Raw genomic sequence first — 20078 nt, 5'->3', positions numbered from 1 at the left:
TACTATATTGTAACTAACCAAAATAAAGAATAAACATCGACTCTTATACTATTTGGACTTGTCTTCACAATATACCGTATTTTGTTGACCTAATTACATCTGTCATCATTTTTTATTAAAGAAATTACGTTTATTTATCTTAGAGGGGTAGTCAGTGTAATGTATATATAATTAGGGGTGATTTGTGTAGGTTTTAAAAAGGTCTGAGTGGTTTATGTAATCTTACTAAATTCAGGGGTGTCAGTATAATTTACTCTAATATCATTGAAAGTCATGGAATAAAAAAAATTGGAATCCTCTCAAATATTAGAAAATTGCGAGTGAAGGAAAAATTAAGAATTTGAGATTTTAAATTATTTAATTTAAAAAAGTAAATATTTGGACCCTTAAAAACATTTTTTTGCCACAATAAAGAAAGTGGTCTTGGAGAAACTAGAGATTGTTGCTTAAAAAGAAGAGATTACATTTATTATTAATTATACACTTTACATTTTTGAAACATTGTGTCATGGTGAGGTTGGGTATAGATATTTACATAAGCACAAAATACTAGCTAGGTGGTGAGAATTGGAGGAAGGTAATCTGATTTGGAACCAAGAATCCTAGCCTTTGTGTCAGGAAAATGTTCAAACCCTTTAAGGGTTGTTATGGCTCCATAATTGGTCACTTCTATGGGGTAACACATGAGGTGATGAAATGTTCTATATTCATCAAATGTGTCTTTTGAGTATACATTCCAGTTAGACTCAGCAAAATTGTTCACAAGCTTGATGCATTCTATACTTTCTGGCTTGTCAAAGATGCTTGAATAATGATCAGCATTGCCAAGGTGTTCATGCCACAATGCTCTTCTGAATCCATATATTTGACCCCTTGGTGGCCCATTGGATGTTAAGTAATGTGGTTGGAATGCTCCTATTGCAATCTCACTGTCCCTTGCACCATCCATTGATCTTTGGTTTATGTTGGCTGAACCAATTATTATGTATTCATCATCCACTGCAGTAAAGTCATCAGAATTTGTCACAACTTTTATTAACAAGGTGATAGTATTCACAACCCAAAATTTGCACACCATTTTCACCTTTGGTGTAACAGTTAAAGTTGTTAAGGACACATTATGGAATATAAAAGTGGTGTGCAAGTTTTGGTTCACAGAAATTGAACAAGGAAGTTGTAGTGGATGCATTACCTATCATCATTTTGGCATGAACATAGATCATGAATCTTCTGGCCTTTTGTGCTCTACTATAATCAGTTCCAGCCTCTGGTTGCTCCTTAGGAGTATATTCCATGTTTTTCTTAGCCTCGCGGTTTCCGAGGCAGAAAAATGTCAAGTAATCCTTAGGGTGTGCTCTAATTCCCTTTCTCTTAATGGCTTCAGCAATATCAGCATACATCATCTCCATTGTCCTCCTTTGCCAGTCTAGTATTGCTTGAACTGATGCACTCTCAGGTATACCTTCTGGCCACATTGGGATAACAACGTACACCGAAAACCTTTGCCCTGCTTCAATCTTGCTAACAATCTTCAATGAAAGCTCCTTTGGTATGAGATTCAAAGCACCAATATCCTCAACTTTTATGTCAAATGATTTCCAACCATATGAGCTCCCTAAGAAGTACTGATTCTCAATATAGATGAAATTCTTTGCACGCCGAATCGCGTTTATATAAGCGTCCTGAATGCTTCTATCAATGATGTTGTCTTTCCCACTAACAAGACCCTTTTCAGCAGCTTCATCAGGGTCTTGTGGGAAGCCAGAAGTTGCACCACCATCAATTGATCTAAAAACCTGAACATCCCATGTCTCGTTTTGATCTGTTGTCGCTAGAACGGATCGAGGGACTAGAATTTCATCAAGCTTGCTTGAAGGGAGAATAATTTTCTTCCCAACTTGTTTCTCCCACCTATGTTGAAAGTTTTGCAACACATCCCATGCAACTGGCCCTTCTAGCTTGCAGTGAATGTCATGCCATGGCTCTCTTGGACCGCCTTTCTTAACCGAAGCACCCGGGAAATTCGGCTGATGGAAATCATCATGATGGACAGAGTTCAATGTTGAAAATAAAGAATGTTCTTGAGTATCATATCTCCCATCACATAGATCAATCCCACCTACAAAACATACAATGTTTCGCTTCTGCTGCGGTCCACGAGCACCCGAAACTTGGCTGTCAACAACTATAGTCTTTTGGTGATGAGTGAACATTGTTGAAATCTCAAAACCTTGAACTATGCTTCTTCCATCATCAGGATTACGCGGACACAATACACAATGCACATTTGTGTTTCTGAAGTATTGTTCTGTTTCTTGATCATGAGTTGCCATTAGCCCATCTTTCTTAAAGTCTGGAACAGAAGTCCTATCATCCCAAACAAGCATAAGAACACTAACACCTTCATTGGCTTTCTTCTTAAGAACCTCCCCAAGTGTGATTTTTGGCTTGCTTGGGTCCCAAACTAAAGTTATCTCAGTGTAAACAGACCAACCAGTTATGTAAATAAAATGCTTAGCATCCAAAATGGCATTGTAAATATCCTCCCAACACCTACCAGGTTGATAATATTTTCCTCCAGACAATAGGAACCTTGGTATAGAACCATCAAGGACATGTGCATCTTGGTACAAAGTAACTTTACAACCACTTTTGTTATTGAAGAAAGTGTGTGGAACTCCTTCAAAATGTGGACTCATTATTCCTCCTTGAGACCAATTTCTATCATTCTTAACATCAAAATATTGCATTTTAACATGGATTTTAGAATCACCTGGTATAGGATGATGGTCCAAATCTAATATCTGTGCCCATGTTTCAACTATGTTGCCCTTAATAACTTGTTCAACAGGTATATAAGCTCTTCCTATTAGAGTTGCTCCAATAGGGTTATCTTGTTTGATAGTGAATACAATATTTGAGATCAAATGAGCACAGTAAATGTGAAAAGTCTCATTCCACTTGGGTCTAGAGGGTTGATCTGTTACCATTCTAGTCCTTCCAACCCTTGCCTTATCTAAATCAACTGTTGCATAGAGACCCTTCCCAATAATCTGCATAATATTTTTTACATGTTAAGAATTAGAACTTTGACATGTACATAGAGAAAATCAAGTATGTTGTTGCTTGCATTACAAGTTAGTGGTTATTCAAGAAATAAAATAAGATGTTAAATAATAACTTGGACCAAAAGATAGACAATTGTAGAATATAAGGTACCTCTGGATGGCATTGACATAGCAATAATCTCTTGAGTTGGGTAAGAAGTTTCTTTCCCAAGTTTCTACTTTCACCCTTGTTTACAAAATTTGAATCAAAGAAATAAGCAAAAACATAGAATAAGCATAGTTTATTGCATGTTTTTTACAAGACAACTATGACCAAAGAAGCTTTTAATTCACGAGCTTAAAATCAAATGGAAAATAAGTTTGAACCTCTATAAATAGTATATACCAGTAGAATGTATATAACTGAGGTTAACTATGTTTTGAAAGTATAACATTTTTTTTGTATTAATACCTTAAAATTAAAATAGTTATTTGTTCTGATCCTTTAAAAAATTTAAGGTTTTTCTACGTCATTAATCAACCTCCATTAAATGTTTGCATGGTAAAAGAAAGTTGTACAGTAACATTATATCACATGTCAGTAACTTTTGTTTTCTACATAAGCATTTAACAAAACTCACTAATGTCACAAGTTTAAACATTAAAAGAGCAAAAAAACCAACATAGATATATAGAGGGACCAAAACAACAAAAGATTAGAACATTGAAGACAGTTTATAGATTAAGGTACCTTGTTGCAGAGATTGAAATTGCATGGAGTAGTAAGAGATTGTAGCTTATTGATCTCATATATTGTCACATCAAGCCTCCCATGCAGTAAGTGCATCATCACGTTTACTCTCTCCTGCTCTAAGAAAAACAAGTGTTTTATATAAGTTAAGAGTGGATTTGAGAGTAAAGATTGAAAAGTATATAATTTTTTCAGTTACCACAACAATTAGAATCAAAGGGGTGAGTAAAATCTTAAATCTAATGAACCTGGAAATGTTAAGCCAAAGTACTACTCTAAGGAAGAGAAATATATTTATGATACTACTATTCTAAGGAGATTTTCATTAATGGGTACATTTATATTTATATGAGATATATAAGATAGATAGGGAAGGTATAATAGAGACTGAAAATGTGAATCATGTGATTATATTTTTTTGTCTTAACCTTCAAGTAAGAGATGTGTAAGTGGAAAACATAAGTTGGAATTAGTTCCTCCCTTAGCTTTCAAGGAAGAGATATTCTGAGAAGCCCAAGTTATACCAATTCAGATATCCTATTTCCATTTCAACTTCTAAGTAGTAAAAAAATAGATGAATAAATTTGGTTTGAACTTTTTCATCAAAGACTCTGAAAAGAAAGATATGCATGCATAGATTCTAGAGGATTGAATAGAAATCATCTACTAAAATAACTCTATTTTTATATTCTCAATCAATCAAATACTATCACATGCAATATTGTTAACTTAAAAAATTAATTCAATATTTATTTTATATATATTTGTCAAAATCTATTGGGAATAATATATTACAGGAAAATGGGATTGAAAATCTCAATCACCAAAAAAGAAAGTAGGGTATCCATTATCCTAAGTGTTGCTGTTATTACATGAAATGAATGAGCTTAATTAGATTATTCAAGTTATTTGCTACCTTTTTTACACAAAGGATAATTGTTTCAACTTTGAAGAATAGCTTCTTAGTAGTTATTTGTCTCTAAAGTGAACGTATACAAATTTATTTATTGTTAAATTTTAGTGTTTTTAAATTATAATCATACATAATGTATTTTTAGATTAAATCAAAGATAATCTGTTCTTCCCTTGTAAACTTAAAAAAACATGGAAATAAAAGTCACATATAAGTTGGGTGTATTTTGTTTCATGAAAATTAAAGATCAAAAGAAGTGTAGAACATAAACCAGAATTGATTCCCCTCCATGGCTTGTGAGGATCAATTGCTTTTATGAATGTCCATGACCCAAGTTACCATTATTTTGAGTTACTAATTTCACATCTCCACAACAAATTATTAATTTTATGTGTCAATATATTTTAAAATAATAAAATTTATATTGAAATATAGGATGATAGTTGTAATTAATATTATATTGAATATGATAAATGGTCAATACTATCATGCTAAAATAATGAATTTATATCAGAACTTATTCTATATTCATGCATTCTAAATTCTAAATTCTAAAATACAAGAGTTATATATAGATGAGCCTTACCCAAATGCTTAAGGTTAAGATTAACAAAATCCTATTTTCAAATAGATGATAAAAAGAGTAACAAAAAGTTGCTTTATATTGAGGGAAAGTCTAAAATTTTGCCCCACCAATAAATTGACAGATCATAATTAAGCTCAAGTGATTAAGAGACATTTGGTTGTGTCTGTGCAAAAAGATAATTAGTCAATAACCTTTGACTTGGTCTACAACTTCACCAAAACATGTCACTAGCTCCACAAAATGAAGATGACCAAGTCAATGTTTCATGCATGTATTACACAAAGTGCCATAGTTTTTCACTTTTTTGTGTCCATAGACCTTTAATTTTGCCTTGAGCTACACGTACAAGGACTATGTAATTAAAAAGACAAGCCAAGTAGCTAATCATCTTAAATGTTCAATACAAAAATATTAACAAATAAACATCCATCATGAATCCAAGTTTTTTTAAAGTTTTTCTAAGTATCATTTACTATAAGGTAAAATGTTAATATATCCCAAATGCTTTCAGATGTCTAAACAAAAACCCTCATAAAAATTTCCCCCACATATATATGACTTCAAATATTTATATCATATATATATATATATATATATATATATATATATATATATATATCAATCATGTTTGATGTCAGTATAGTTGGATATTATCATATAACATACAAAACTGAAATGAGTGTCTCATGTATAGAAGTGAACAAAAAGTATCATATTATGTGGGTTAATAAAACAAATGCTGCTAGTTCACATGATAGGGAAGTCTAATTCTCTTGTTATTTGGACTTCACAATTTCACATGATAATGAGGAGGCTAAGGATTATGGGTTGAGAAGTAAGTCTCATATTGTTTACTTTATTATTTTGGAAATGGTTTAAATACATATTGAACTACTCTTCTTATTTCCAATTAGTTTTGAGATGAGACATTAACATGTTATTAGAGTCAGAGCCCAACTTCTTTCCGGTTATCATGAGCCAAAAGATACCCATTGGTTAAGGATCATAGGTAACCCTTCGCCTGATCCTGCAGCAGACTTATGTGGAAGGGACATATTGGAAAGTAAATCTCACATCGCCTACTTTATTATCTCGGGAATGGTTTAAATACATGTTGTATTACTCCTCTTATTATTATTAATTGGTTTTAAAAGGAAAATAAAAGCCCCTTTTTTCACATTCTGTATAGGAAAAGAACTTCCTTGAAGTATCATATATATGTGCATGCAAATTCAACTAGAGAAACTTATTTGTAGCTTTCATATTTTGCAGCAAATAGTTTGTTTTCTGTTATATTTTGTGGGCATAAAGAACCCTACCTGCTAGCTCATTTAATTAAGTTTGTTAAGGAGCTATGTAGATTTTGATTTTATCAAACTTGTGCAGGTGAAACTTTTATTGCAACGTGCACTGTTTCAATTCCACTTTCCGTCCAAACCACCGACAAAGCCATCTAAATTTTGTAACACCATCATCACACTCACATGCTCTAAAATAATAAAAAATAAGCTAAGTCTTTGCACATTTTTATGACACTTGTATTTGTACCTAAACTTAACCCTCTATTAATTCTCTTCACCTTTCTGCAGTATCAATAATTTGCAACTCTTATATCTTTTTAGTTGGTTTTGCTTTTTTATTTTCCATTTTGTTTCCCTCTCTAACTTTCATACCAAACACTTGGACCAAAGAAAGGTGATGGTACAAGCAAAGAAGTTCAGAGGTGTAAGGCAGCGCCAGTGGGGCTCTTGGGTGTCAGAAATTCGACACCCTTTACTGTAATGTGTTCATTAATCTCTAAACTAATGCAACTTATACAATGCTGCTCCATAATTTCATGCATCATTCTCATTTTCTCATGCACACAAACACATATATATTTTTATTTATAAGGTCATATATATATATAAAGGCATATTTATATAAACTCTTGTATTATATGCTAGTTTCTCTCCCTCATTCTTTCTCTCTTTTATATGTTTTACATTTTTCCTAGGAAATTTTATAGCGGGAATTTTGATAGAAAAATGTTATCTTTAACAATCAGACATGACAATGTTGATGACAACTTAGGTTTAATAATGCCTTACAAAGCCAAAGTTCTCACTAGTTTGCCTTATAAAATCAAAAAAGTTGTGGCAAAAGTTATAGCATATCTAGTTGTACAGTTGTTGTTAACATGTGTTTGTTCAGAAAAGTTTTTCTATTATAGCTGCATGATTTGGGACATGTAGTAAGAAAATTTCCTCTTGTTGGATTCAGAAGTAGCCACATCTTTTATCACAAAGTTTATACCACTCTATGTACTTATGTTTCTCATTAGTCAGAAAAGTAAAATACATGGATTAGTGGTACACATATTGGGATAGAAGATGTGCTCCCGATTTTGAATTACGATGTCTCTTTGTTTAGGAAGAGGAGGGTGTGGCTAGGCACATTTGAGACAGCAGAAGCAGCAGCAAGGGCATATGACCAAGCAGCCATTTTAATGAATGGTCAAAATGCTAAGACAAATTTCCCTACATCAAAGAATGAAGGTGAAGATTCAACCCCTTGTGATGATGAAACTTTCTTGTCTCCCAAGGCACTCTCAGAACTCCTCAGCACAAAGCTTAGGAAGTGTTGCAAAGACCCTTCTCCATCCCTCACTTGTCTGAGGCTAGATGCTGATAATTCTCACATTGGAGTGTGGCAAAAAGGAGCAGGATCACGTTCTGATTCTAATTGGGTCATGAGGGTAGAGCTTGGGAAGAAACAACACAAAGAAAGTGGTTCATCATCTACTATATCAACACCATGCACTGGTAGTGAAAGTGATAATAATAATAATAATAATAATAATAATAATGTTGTTGTTGGAAATGAGGTATCAGAAGAAGATAGAATTGCTATGCAGATGATTGAAGAGCTACTTAATTGGAATTATCCTTGTGGATCAACTTCAAGTACCCTTCAACAGAACCTTCCATGTCAAAGTTCTTAATTGAAATAGCATCATCATGTCCATTTTATGCTATCATTTTCATTTCCCTTTCTTTTATGTAAAAAATGATGTTGATTTCTGATATTAGCCACTCTAATACTACCCTTTCATAGTTAGTTAATACTTATAATACAATATATTGTAATATTGTGATTTAAGCATAAGAACTTTAATCTAAATTTTAATTATTGTTTTGAATTAACAAGCAACTCTTGCAAAAAGAACTAGCCTCAAGTACTATAAAGATTAAAGAACACTTCAATTGGACTTGCTTTGTGACCACTAATACATAATTAATAGTTTCTTTTCCTTTTCTTGAAATTGGCATCTGAATTCTATGACAAAGAAATATTATATATCCCTGATGCATCTTCTTGTTCTGATGTTTATTTTCCTTTTATGGTTATGGTGTTCATAGAGTGGAAGTACTTAATGTGGAGTTCCATGTAACTAGTTTCTAATAGATTATCTGTAGTTAGTTAATACGTGGGGCTTTACTATGTGGTAGGTGCTACCATTTATCACACTTTCTTCATTATTAACTTGTCACCTTCGATGGACCACATTATCTTAGCTATGTAGGAATAATCATCAATATTTTTATTGTAAAATTCAACTGTTTCTTCATATACATGGAAGCATAATGATAGGGTACACATCTGTTGTCGTACAAATTTTGTCATTATATGTATTATTAGTTGTGATTGGTCAAAAAAATAATTGATTATTAACTTTTTGACTTCAAAATTAAGCTTGTGGTACATATAGAGACAAAATTTATGAGACACCAGATTTTGTTACTTATGATGCATAGCTTGTTTTGCATAAGTTGAACATTAGGTTTTAAGTGATCTAAATTTAACAATTACTTCTATAGAAAATTAAAATATATATCTATATTTTTCTTACTTTTCATTTTTTATCTCTAGGTTAGAAAAAGCTCATCTGTAAATTACATATGTTTCAATATTATATTTAATGATATTATATTTTGATATTGAAAAAACATTTTCCTTAAATTTAAAAGTTCTGTCATTTTGATAGAAAATGTGAATCTAAGTGTGGTTAGAATTTTTTTGCTTATATTTTTTTGTAAACTATGCTTGTTTGAGTAAGAAACTTAATTTTTGTAGCATCATTGTATAATATAAGAACACAATCTTGGGAGGAAGTGAGTTGTAATATATATGTTCGTTTTTTCAAAAAACATTCTTTAATTTATAACAAATCAAATTCAAGATCCACCTCAAAAATGATACATATATACGCTCTTTTTTTGTAATACCAAGGTATCCTCTCCACCCTATAAGGGGAGTACATCTATCTCGCATCCCACAATATATGTTTTTCCATGTGTAACACTCCAACTTTGACATGTGACCCCTCGGGTCCATGAGAATGTGTCATCTCTTAAGTTTTAATATTATTGCAGTATTTTATTCCTCATAAATGGAGTATATGCAACTCGAACCTATAATCTTAAAGCTTATAATCATTTATTTTATTGAGTCGTTGTCACTAAACCGAAAGGGTAATGCAAACATATTTTGCTTTGGATACCATTTTATTTATCTTACTTATCAGAAAGGAAAGGAGTTTTTGTGCATCATGAAAAGTATTTGAGTAGATATGATGTGTTAAGACCCAAAGGGTTTTGGGCATAGTGTAATTATTATGCTAGGTCCCTAAGGTTAGAGTATGTTTAGGATACTTTATTTGAGAGGTGTCTGGCTTTATTCCTTTTAAAAAATGTTCTCTTAAAAAAAGGTTTATCCATATTACTCTAACATAGTTATAAAAAAGATATGATGTGTTAAGTTTTTATTTGTAGTATTAATAAAAATTTACAGTTTATGTGATGTTTTAAAAAACCTAAGTCACATCATATAGAATTTATTATGTTCATTACATTTTTAGTTAAATATAAAAATTAAATAAGATATAATATTTATGTGTCTTGGTATAAAGTTTTTTATATGTTTAGTAGGTAATCTATTATACACATGTCATACTTTTACTATAAGATTAAATGATAATTAATATATGAATGATGTATAATCCTTTTATAATATAAAAATTATTTATAGATTATTTTGTCAATTAAATATGCATCCTATTGACATCTACTAAAATATCTCATGTAAGGTCCTTCCATTAAATATAATTTTTTTTTGTAATGGAATGTTGAATATCCTCAAATGAAGAGTGAGGAGATTATAGCTCCATGTATTTTTTGTTTGTAATATGGTATAAATATAAATTGAAGAAAAACTTGGCATAATGGTTAAAGTTATAAAATTAGATTTTTATAAATACCAAATAACTCAATTTTAACTATTTGGGATAATGAATTAGTTAAGATAATAGTTATAATCTAAAAAATGATTCATAAGTAGTCGTTAATGAAGTTGAAGGTGCCAAACTCTGAAAAATATATATCAGTTAATATATCTAATTGTTCCGCATATAGTTCCTTGAACTACTATACCATTATATCAATACCTTGACCAGTTTAATAACCGGTACGGTTTTAACAACACTGGTTTTAAGTATGACAATTTGTATAACATATTATTTTACTAATGAAACTTAACACCTTTTTCCACATCATGAAGTTGTCATAGTTTTTCATTTGCAAAACACTCCACAAGATCTAAAGAAACAAAGAAATGAGTGACTTGACTTACCTTAAAGTTAAACTACTGCAATCACATGCATACTTTGTATATGTTCCTGTTGGACCAGATTGCGATTGGGGAGGCTCCAACCACCAAGGAGTTCCATTGTTACATGAGTATGAGAAGAGTAAAGAGTCACAAGTGAAACACCACGTGTTAAACCAAAACCTTAAGACATTAGTTCCATGGGCCTTTCCTTCTTATCCTCTCATAGTTTGTACATGTTCATTAATGAAATTTAGCACAACCAAAGAAAGTCTCAGCATAACATAAATTTTCTCAACCATGAAGATCACATGTCATACAAGACTCCATTTTTTCCTAGTATCTTAACACCAATTATATTGATTTAACATAATTTCAAAGCTGAACTAAAAGATAGCAGTGAATTTTTCAATATACAAAAATGAATAGAAGCTACTAGTTTCTTAGCATCAAAGCATGTGGCCCTACATTTATTAGAAGTAAACAAGCATATGCCACTAAGTCTATAATATCATAAAGAAGAAATTGACATAAAGGAGGATATTACACAAGTAGTTGAGTTATCATTAAATGTTCCATGCATCAAGGAGCAAAATTGTACATACTGTTGCTATCAATAAGGTAAGAATTTTTATGTTTTATCATGCATGGTTAAATTTCAAGTGCAAAAATCAGGTGAAGAAGCCTTTGATGTTGATATCATTGCTACACTACAGGTCACTTCAACAATGTCTTTCTCTATGTACTTTTGTGGGGTAATTCTTTAAGATTTATTGAAGAATTTAATTTCACTTCAACAATGTCTTTCAGAGGTTTTCCTTCAAGAACAGAAGCTACCAAACCATATAGGCTTTTACTAATTAATCTGTTTTCATAAATTAAGAAGACAGCCTTTTTCTAACTTGCTCTTAAAGATTGAACAAGGATCTGTTGTCTTAAATTTTGTCCCGAACCAATGACAACGAAGCAAAATCAGAAAAAGAATAATGAATGTTTAAATTTTTTAATGGACATAACATGTTTTCGTTGGTAGGGACATGATTTGGGACAACAAATCTCTGTTCCCGAAGATTAGGCTGTAATTTTTTCCTAGGGGTGCTAGCCTCCTTATGTATTAATAAATTACTTTCCAAGATTAGTACACATAGAAGGAGGGCCCACAGCCACCAACAATTTACTAGGTAGTGATTCTTTCATATATATCTCTAGATGATCATGTAAAGTTCTTAGACTTCATGTATTATTTGTGCAGACAAATTCTAATGTAATAAATGCCAATGCTTGAAGTGAAAGTTTAACCATAAGTTTCTACAAATAAATTTGTCTAAAAGGAGTAACTGAAGAGTTCTAAAGAGTCTTTCTTGGAACAACAGAGAAAGAATCAAACCTCTGATACTGCTAAGGCTTCTGACTCTATGAAAAGCCATTAACATGCCAACCAAGAACTCCATGTCCTCTGCATTTTTTATTTTCCCATGCATTGTATCTGTTACTCAGGGAAAATTTGTCAGGTGAATTGAAGTTCAGAAAGTAATGAAACCCGGAGAGGCAACATAATGCGGAAAAGTCCACTTCGGAACATGGGCTGCACATAAACTTGCACATCCATATCATGGTGTTAATTATTGAACTTTCACAAGCATGGTCCAAAATGAGGATTTAAGAAAATACAAGTCAAGTATAAGATGTTATTGATTACAATCATAGGTCTCATAAAGCAAAAGCAATTCAGGGTGAGGAACCAAAGTTGGCAACAAGCCTGGTTAACTAAACACCAAAAGAAATCCAACATATCATGGATATTAAACACAACTTCATTTTCGTCTATGAGACGGGCAGAGTAGCCTTGCAGCCATCGAGTCACAAGAATTATAACCTTTCAGATAGGTACTTGGCCAAAGAATCAACTTGCTTAGTTGAGTCAAACTTTCTAGGTTCCTGATGCCTTACCTTTGTGCGAGCAAGGTAATCAACTGCGATCCAAGGAAAACTCAGCATCACCATATTTCCCGAATCATCCGGCTCTAATTCATCCTCTGAGGATTGAAATTGCAGATCAAGGGACATTTTTACCCATTTAGGATGATACGTCACCTGATACCAAGCTGACGCTTTCTTCTCGTACAGCAAATTTTTTTCTTCGTCATCTAATTCTCCTACATCTGAATTCAATTTCTCAAAAATTTGCCTAAATTCTTTTTTCAGGGCACTATATGAGTGCTTGAGCCTCTCCTTAAGTTCCCCTTGCTTCCTACTGTTGTATTTGGGCATAGACCAAATCTGCCCAGTGACAACTTCTTCTTCTCTTTTCACTTTGTATTGACCTAGCAGTCCACTCAATTGGCCATCATAGGTGCACTTTTGTTCCCATGCATCAGCAATAAAATCAGCAGATCCGGGAACCTCCAGATCCATATCATAGGGTATATCACCTGTCCCATGGTTCGCATCAGCAGCATCAATGTCTTCATCATAAGCATCTTTGATACGTCGGTAAAGCCTACCCAGGATTTTCTTGGACTTGTAAGACCGGTGTGACTCTTTCCCCATGAAATCAGGGTATAGTTTTGGTTTCAGGTTAGAAGGCATAGCGACAAGCTTCCCTGTCTTTGGAAAATCAACAGCAGTGGCTGCTAACTTAGCTAGGGTTATGCAATTCTCATCTAAGGCCCCGTAGTCACTGGAATCAGCATGTACCACATGTGCATTGCATATTGCACCTAAATGTTCATTTACCATGTTTTTAGCAAAAAATTCTGTGATATCCTGCAGTGTAAAAAGACAAAAACAACTTTGAACTGCTGACTCATTTTCGTAAGACGAATAGTGAACAAGAAAAACCAAACAAAATATCTGGTAGATAAAGATAAGTTAAAGAATAATATGCAGGACATTTGCAAGAAAACACACTTGTAAAATATACCTTGTGTGAAGAAATGGTTTCTCACATACTAACATTGTGTTTTACATCAGAGGAAATATCTATCCAATATGAAATTCAATTACGTTTGGCAAGTAGTTGTGTGCATAACTATTAAATTTCTATGATGCTATGAATAATTCAAAGGGAAAACAATCCTACTCTAATATGGAACTTCATAGATAACAACCAAAAAAATATGTACCCGAATCATGACTTTACGTGTCCGAATACTGCTTTCTTGTGGATTATAATCCATGGGTATCCAGCTCCTCTTACTGGGTGGAATAAGACTTACATCCCATGTAACAAAATATAGATCCCCATCAAGGTCACTTCCAGAAGCTTCATTTGTATGGGGCCTATCACCCTTTTGAGGGAAGACAAGACAATCATATAAGTGATGTAAACCAGGAGCATCAACTGCCTCCAAAACTCTTACATCTCCTGGGTGAAGACAAGGATTCTTAGCAATAACAACAAAACCTTTAACTATTTCCACGTTCCTAGTCTCTGAAAATCTTGAACCATGCTTTGAGAAACAATTTTCAATCGAAGGAGTGGACACCTTAATAAAGCACTGCCCCTGTTCAAGCACACCAGACTCATCTAAGACACCCATCAACCATCGCCCAGATGGTACAAAAATCCTGGACTTTTCTCTAAGGCCCCAAAGTTGTGCAGCACGTACAGATGTTAACATGCCTCTGAGATGAGGTTCTCTTTGGGGACTGAAGCCACAACTTAACATTATTGCTGCAGCATTTCCATGATCAGCACAAGATTTAGTCAGAACATCAAAGGCGACATCTGCATTCACAAGCATTTGATTTAACCTTGAAATCATTGCCTCCTGCATATTCCAAAATATGTCATCAGAAACATCCAATGCTGAAAGCAATGTTATAATCTGCCTGTTGAGAAAACCGGGCTGAAATCTGGTCCAAGCACAAATCTCTAAGTTAGTATGGTTAGATATAAATTTGTCCATACTAGGCCTTAAAGCAAGTCGGAACTTTCCCCCTTTATTAGGCCAAGAAGCTACAACCCCTTTAAAACCAGCATATCTGATCTGGTAAGCAGAGGGTACATTATCCAATTTCAATTTTTCTGCAACTTCACTTGCAAGATCAGGAGAGATAATGCCAATACCATCAGAGAAAACATAAGTATTCCTCTTAATATCAGGCAACATGGAGTTGACTTCATTCGATGCAACTTCTACTGTTGCATATGTAGATGAGAAGCATTGTCCCATCCTAGCAGCACACTTAGCTACATTTGTTTGATTAAACCTACCCATCCAGTTTCTAATACTATCACAAGATAGGTTGTTGTCTTGAGCAAAAAACCAAGCAGAACGATCCCTCAGCTGATTGGATGAAAAGGCCAAAAATGAATATTTTCGGCCACACAAGTAAAATCCGTCCTCCAAGATGGTCTTCACCCTTTTATATATCTTTGTCTTCTGTGGAAAGGAGTTCGATGTGATTTGCTTTACTATAGGAGCAACATAGTAGTTAAGAGCATTTACATTCAATGTTTGCATACCTTCATCCATAAAGGTGACTCTCAAGAACCGATCGGAAACTTCCTTGAATTTCCTGAGAACCCTGTTGGACACTTCAACATCCGGTGGTAGACAATAACCTTTCGTTGGAGTAATTACCAGTCTTCTAACCTCAACAATATGATTTAACAGGTTAGAGCTCTGATAAAGTTTCGGATTTCTAAGCAACCATTCTTGGACTGCTTTCAGCCTCTTAACTGCATCAAACACTGGGCGCTTGTAAGACCATAAGTGCTTCAGGGCAGCCACATTGACATCCTTAGGTTGATTTCTCAGTAATTCAAAAAAGCTATCTGATAATCTGTGCTGGTTGAATATACCTTTGTGCATGACTGCATTGACCAAGAACATTATGTCAAAAGTTATACCCTCCTGATAGTGAACACAGAAGAAGGGATCTGACATAAGCACCCCAAATTCAGGTTCGTTCCGTATCCTAAGTGGCCTTCTAAGTTGAATCTGTTGCACTCTTCGACCTGCCAGGTATTTCATGGCCTTCTCCAGTTTTGCACCATGACGAGGCGGGACTGAAATTTTATAAAAATTGCATCGTCCGATGGCCCCACTAGTCGTAAAATCAGTAGTCCTAATCCAAGGATCATCATCATCCAGCAAATCAAATGGAACTGATTCTACTATATCATCATCAGCAGTCCTGTACCAAACCAAAGGCGGTGAAGCCAGTTGTAATAAAATAATGTAATGAGATGTATCATTATATCGCCTGATCTCGTTTATGTCTCTTATTAAGAATCCCACCTGAAAATCACACTTTATCACCTCCTTTTTCACATCTCCTTTGAATGAGAATGCAGTATCTCTGTTGAAACAAAGTCTGCACATGTCATCAAAAGGATCCACTAGAAATTTTACCCCTCTATCAGCTCCTCTCCATGCAACAAAATATTCCTCTGGGCTAATCAAAGTCCCAATTTCAACAATTACATCGGACAGCTTAAAAGGAGTTGAAGTACTCCTCCTTTGGTTCAAGAAGTATGGATTTTCAGGGCCACAGCTAACAATTAATTGTTGATTATTCCAAGATAGATCACAGCGACCTGCAGCATCATAGGCTGCCTTTGCCGACCCCGGCAACACAAAATGCACAAAGGCATGGGGCTCCACTTTCTGATAGTCATTTGTTCTTGTAATCTGTGCAGTATTGATGATATTAAATTCTGGATAAGACTCTGGAGGTGTCCAAGAAGTTTTCAACCGACACCTGTATACAAGTCCAATTTCATCTTCCAAGTACGTCACAAGATCCTTTGCTTTGACCTCACTGCGAAATCCACCAATGCTAACTTGGGTAACCACAGGCTCCTTTTCACTTTGTTTTATGTCCATTTCTCAATAGCCTGCAATGTTACACAAGTTCACGGGTTAGACTAACCTTTGAAACTGCCACAACAACTCAATAGTAAAGATGGGAGTGGGAAACCTAAATCTTATATATTATCTTTGGATACGAGAATACATGTAAAGAACACCCAACATATCAGTGACCATACATAACACAAATATTGAAAGAAAGAGACGCAGGGAAACAGACACAGGCACACAATGCGAGAAATGAATTTAAAGTTTAAACATGGTTTTGATTATTCAATAAAATAAATTATGAGAACATTCTGAAAACTGATTTTCTTCTTTGATGAAAATCTTCTCTTCTGAGAAAATCACCTCATATCCTATATGACGTCCTCTCCATTCTTTTCCCACACCATGATAAATGAACTAAGAAAAGTAAACATAAAGAAACAAATCGATACCATGAAAAAGGTCACCAAAAAACATGACTCAATATGAGAACAATTTTCCCACATTTCAAAAGTAGCAATTAATTTCTTTACTAATGAAGACAATTTTATGTTCATTAAGGCCACGGTGCCAGACAAACAAATGACCTACGGAACACACCAAAATCTGGAATCAAAATTTACTAAACATGATCGTAGTTGATAAATAACAAAACAACTTATAGAATCAAAAAAAATCATTCAATGAAAATGAATTCAAAATGCTTACCTACTAACAGAACTAAACTCGAGAAACAATTTTTCTTTGATATGAGTGAGAATGGGAAACCATAGATGAGAGGATTAGCAAAGATTTAGATATCAATGTTTTGTCAATGAAAATGACTTATGATAGAGTATTATGGCATCGTTAGATCCATGTGGCTAACTCCACCTAGTGAGACTAAGGCTTGGTTGTTGTTATTGTGGTGAGTGAGAATGGGAAGGCCCGAAGGAAATGTGATGGTGCTGTGGAAAATGAAGAGATGAGGGTTTAGGGAGGAGGGGTTAAGTTAAGTGTATACTCTGAATTTAAGACTCACTAGCTTCTATAAATGTTTGAAACAAACTACAAAGGCAAAAAAAATGTGTGCTTTAGCTTTTTTATTCTACAATGGCAAAAAATGTGTTCTTTAGCTTTTTATTTATTGGTTTTTTTGGAAAAGTCTCTAGAACAAAATTTTCGTTTTGTTTTAAAAGCAATGACTAAAATTTATTAATGTTCAAGCACTAGAAATGACATCAAACAAAAAGGGTAGGAATTATCAAACTACATTTATTCTATAAAAGCATGCACAAGACAACTTATCTAGTAAATGCAACCAAATTTTCTATACTACGCGATAAAAAAAGCTAAACTAGTAACTTTTCTTTTTAAACTTTCTAAATCAAACGAATCCACCTTATTAGCCTTCACGTCATCAACCAGGATCCTACTATCACTCTCCACGATAACTCCATACCATCTTCTAACAACAGCTAACTTGATCTCATCCAAGAGGGCATAGGCTTCACGCAATATACGGGAATTGTAAAAGGGATTTTAGAAGAACCGCATCAAAATCTGCCTATTGTGGTTTCTAGCTATAAAACCAATACCAACAATTCATTATTTTTCAAAGAGTGTGCAATGTTGGTATTAATCTTGACACAGCTCGGAGCAACATGCGTCCAAACTTATTAGAACGATGTTTGGATGGAAATGGAATTTTTGTGGCTACTTCGTGGCTGCACGCAATTAATTTCTATAGTAATTGAAACAATATCATATTCATTAAGGCGATGGTGCCACCTACACAATGAACCTAAGAAACACACCAAAACATGGAAGCAAAATTTACTAGACATGATTTAGGTGATAAATAACAGAAAAAGTTAACAGAATCAATACATCAATACAAATAGTTCAGTACTCTGATCAACTTTTTTTGGTTTCCCACATGTATACTCACGCTGGAGGTAATCCTGTCCGAACGAACATCCACAGGTATGTGGGGCTAACTCTCCCAGCGGGTATTTTTTTCATTCACAAGACTCAAACCCGACACCTTGCTTAAGGGGTATCAAGCATGTACCACTTGAATCAACACTGGTTGGTGTACTCTGATCAACTTTTTTTGGTTTCCCACATGTATACTCACGCTGGAGGTAATCCTGTCCGAACGAACATCCACAGGTATGTGGGGCTAACTCTCCCAGCGGGTATTTTTTTCATTCACAAGACTCAAACCCGACACCTTGCTTAAGGGGTATCAAGCATGTACCACTTGAATCAACACTGGTTGGTGTACTCTGATCAACTTGATCCCACTTAAAAGTATTCCACATTTTATTGGCAATCAAACTGAGCCTAAAGACAGAACCTTAATCCATTATCAAATAATCAAATAAAAATCCAAGCATTCTAAGATACACACGGTTCAAAACACAATCGAATCAAGTACTGAATTTGACAATAAAAATCCCACCTCACTAAAAAGCAGAAGAATAAGAACAAAAAGTAATATTTTTTTGATAAACAAAATGCAACCCATTACAAAGAATGAATTGAAAATGCTTACCCACTAGCGGAATTAAACTCAAGAAACGATTTTTCGTTGATATGAGTGAAATGGGAAGGCGCGAGTAAATTGGGATGGTGGTGGAAGATGAAGAAAATGGAGGGAAGGAAGGGTCAAATTAAGTGTATACTCCGAAATTCAAAGTCAATAAGGTTGAAACAAACTAGAGAGGCAAAAGATGTGTGCTTTCAGCTTTTATGGTCACAAACAACAGAGACGAAAGATGTGTGTTTTAGCTTTTATACTCATTCATCATGTTATTGTGTTTCTGGTAGTACTTTAGTTATATGTTTTTCGGTCTCTTCAACTATTTTTTCCCTACTACCAATAATATCAATTCATCTTCTTCTTACTTAAATAGCTAACCTTGTTTGGGGTTTATAAGAATCAAATCTCAACCTTAGAAATTTAATGAGGTCTTAAGTTACTTGATCAACGTCTTCCTGATTTACTCAGTTATTTGTTTTGTTTTGAAACTAGGGAATAACTTTCTTATACTATCGAGATAAATATTTATTTTATTGTTTTTAAAAAAGTCATCGATAATTAAATATTGATTTAATAATAATAATAATATATAAAACTTTTATATTATTATCTTTTATCTTTCTTTTATTTCATTTTCATTACAACAAATATTACACATCAAACCATATACAATGCATCAAAATTATAACAAATACTAAAATTCCAAAATTTATGATAAATAGTATATACAATACTTTATATAGATAATTATTAAACTTAATATTTATATCAATACTGAGTTAGCTCATGTAAGGTCTC

At 33.7% G+C, this 20078-nt stretch overlaps 3 protein-coding genes across 5 annotated transcripts; 1 reads left to right on the top strand and 2 right to left on the bottom strand.

Annotated features, from left to right (window-relative positions):
• On the bottom strand, positions 445-4088 carry LOC109326104 (phospholipase D alpha 1-like). 2 transcript variants are annotated; one of them, XM_019558767.1, is made up of 5 exons: positions 4047-4088; positions 3799-3912; positions 3220-3294; positions 1193-3053; positions 445-999 (listed from the first exon to the last, which is right to left on the bottom strand). In XM_019558767.1, the coding sequence occupies exons 2-5, from the start codon at positions 3895-3897 to the stop codon at positions 554-556; spliced, it is 2481 nt and encodes an 826-aa protein (XP_019414312.1). In that variant the 5' UTR covers positions 3898-3912; positions 4047-4088; the 3' UTR covers positions 445-553. The 2 variants fall into 2 exon arrangements, with proteins under 2 accessions (XP_019414312.1, XP_019414311.1); XM_019558766.1 differs by having other exon boundaries at positions 3799-3917; positions 4047-4059.
• On the top strand, positions 6895-8456 carry LOC109326202 (ethylene-responsive transcription factor SHINE 2-like). The gene is made up of 2 exons (XM_019558895.1): positions 6895-7075; positions 7710-8456. The coding sequence occupies exons 1-2, from the start codon at positions 6996-6998 to the stop codon at positions 8278-8280; spliced, it is 651 nt and encodes a 216-aa protein (XP_019414440.1). The 5' UTR covers positions 6895-6995; the 3' UTR covers positions 8281-8456.
• Positions 12475-19583, bottom strand: LOC109327001 (RNA-dependent RNA polymerase 6-like). 2 transcript variants are annotated; one of them, XM_019559963.1, is made up of 3 exons: positions 19293-19583; positions 14069-16834; positions 12475-13709 (listed from the first exon to the last, which is right to left on the bottom strand). In XM_019559963.1, exons 2-3 carry the CDS (start codon positions 16778-16780, stop codon positions 12813-12815), a joined length of 3609 nt encoding a protein of 1202 aa, XP_019415508.1. In that variant the 5' UTR covers positions 16781-16834; positions 19293-19583; the 3' UTR covers positions 12475-12812. The 2 variants fall into 2 exon arrangements, with proteins under 2 accessions (XP_019415508.1, XP_019415507.1); XM_019559962.1 differs by having other exon boundaries at positions 14069-16791.

Source organism: Lupinus angustifolius, chromosome LG14 (assembly GCF_001865875.1).
Source record: "Lupinus angustifolius cultivar Tanjil chromosome LG14, LupAngTanjil_v1.0, whole genome shotgun sequence".
Taxonomy (NCBI): domain Eukaryota; kingdom Viridiplantae; phylum Streptophyta; class Magnoliopsida; order Fabales; family Fabaceae; genus Lupinus; species Lupinus angustifolius.
This window is presented reverse-complemented; position numbering and strand designations above follow the sequence as displayed.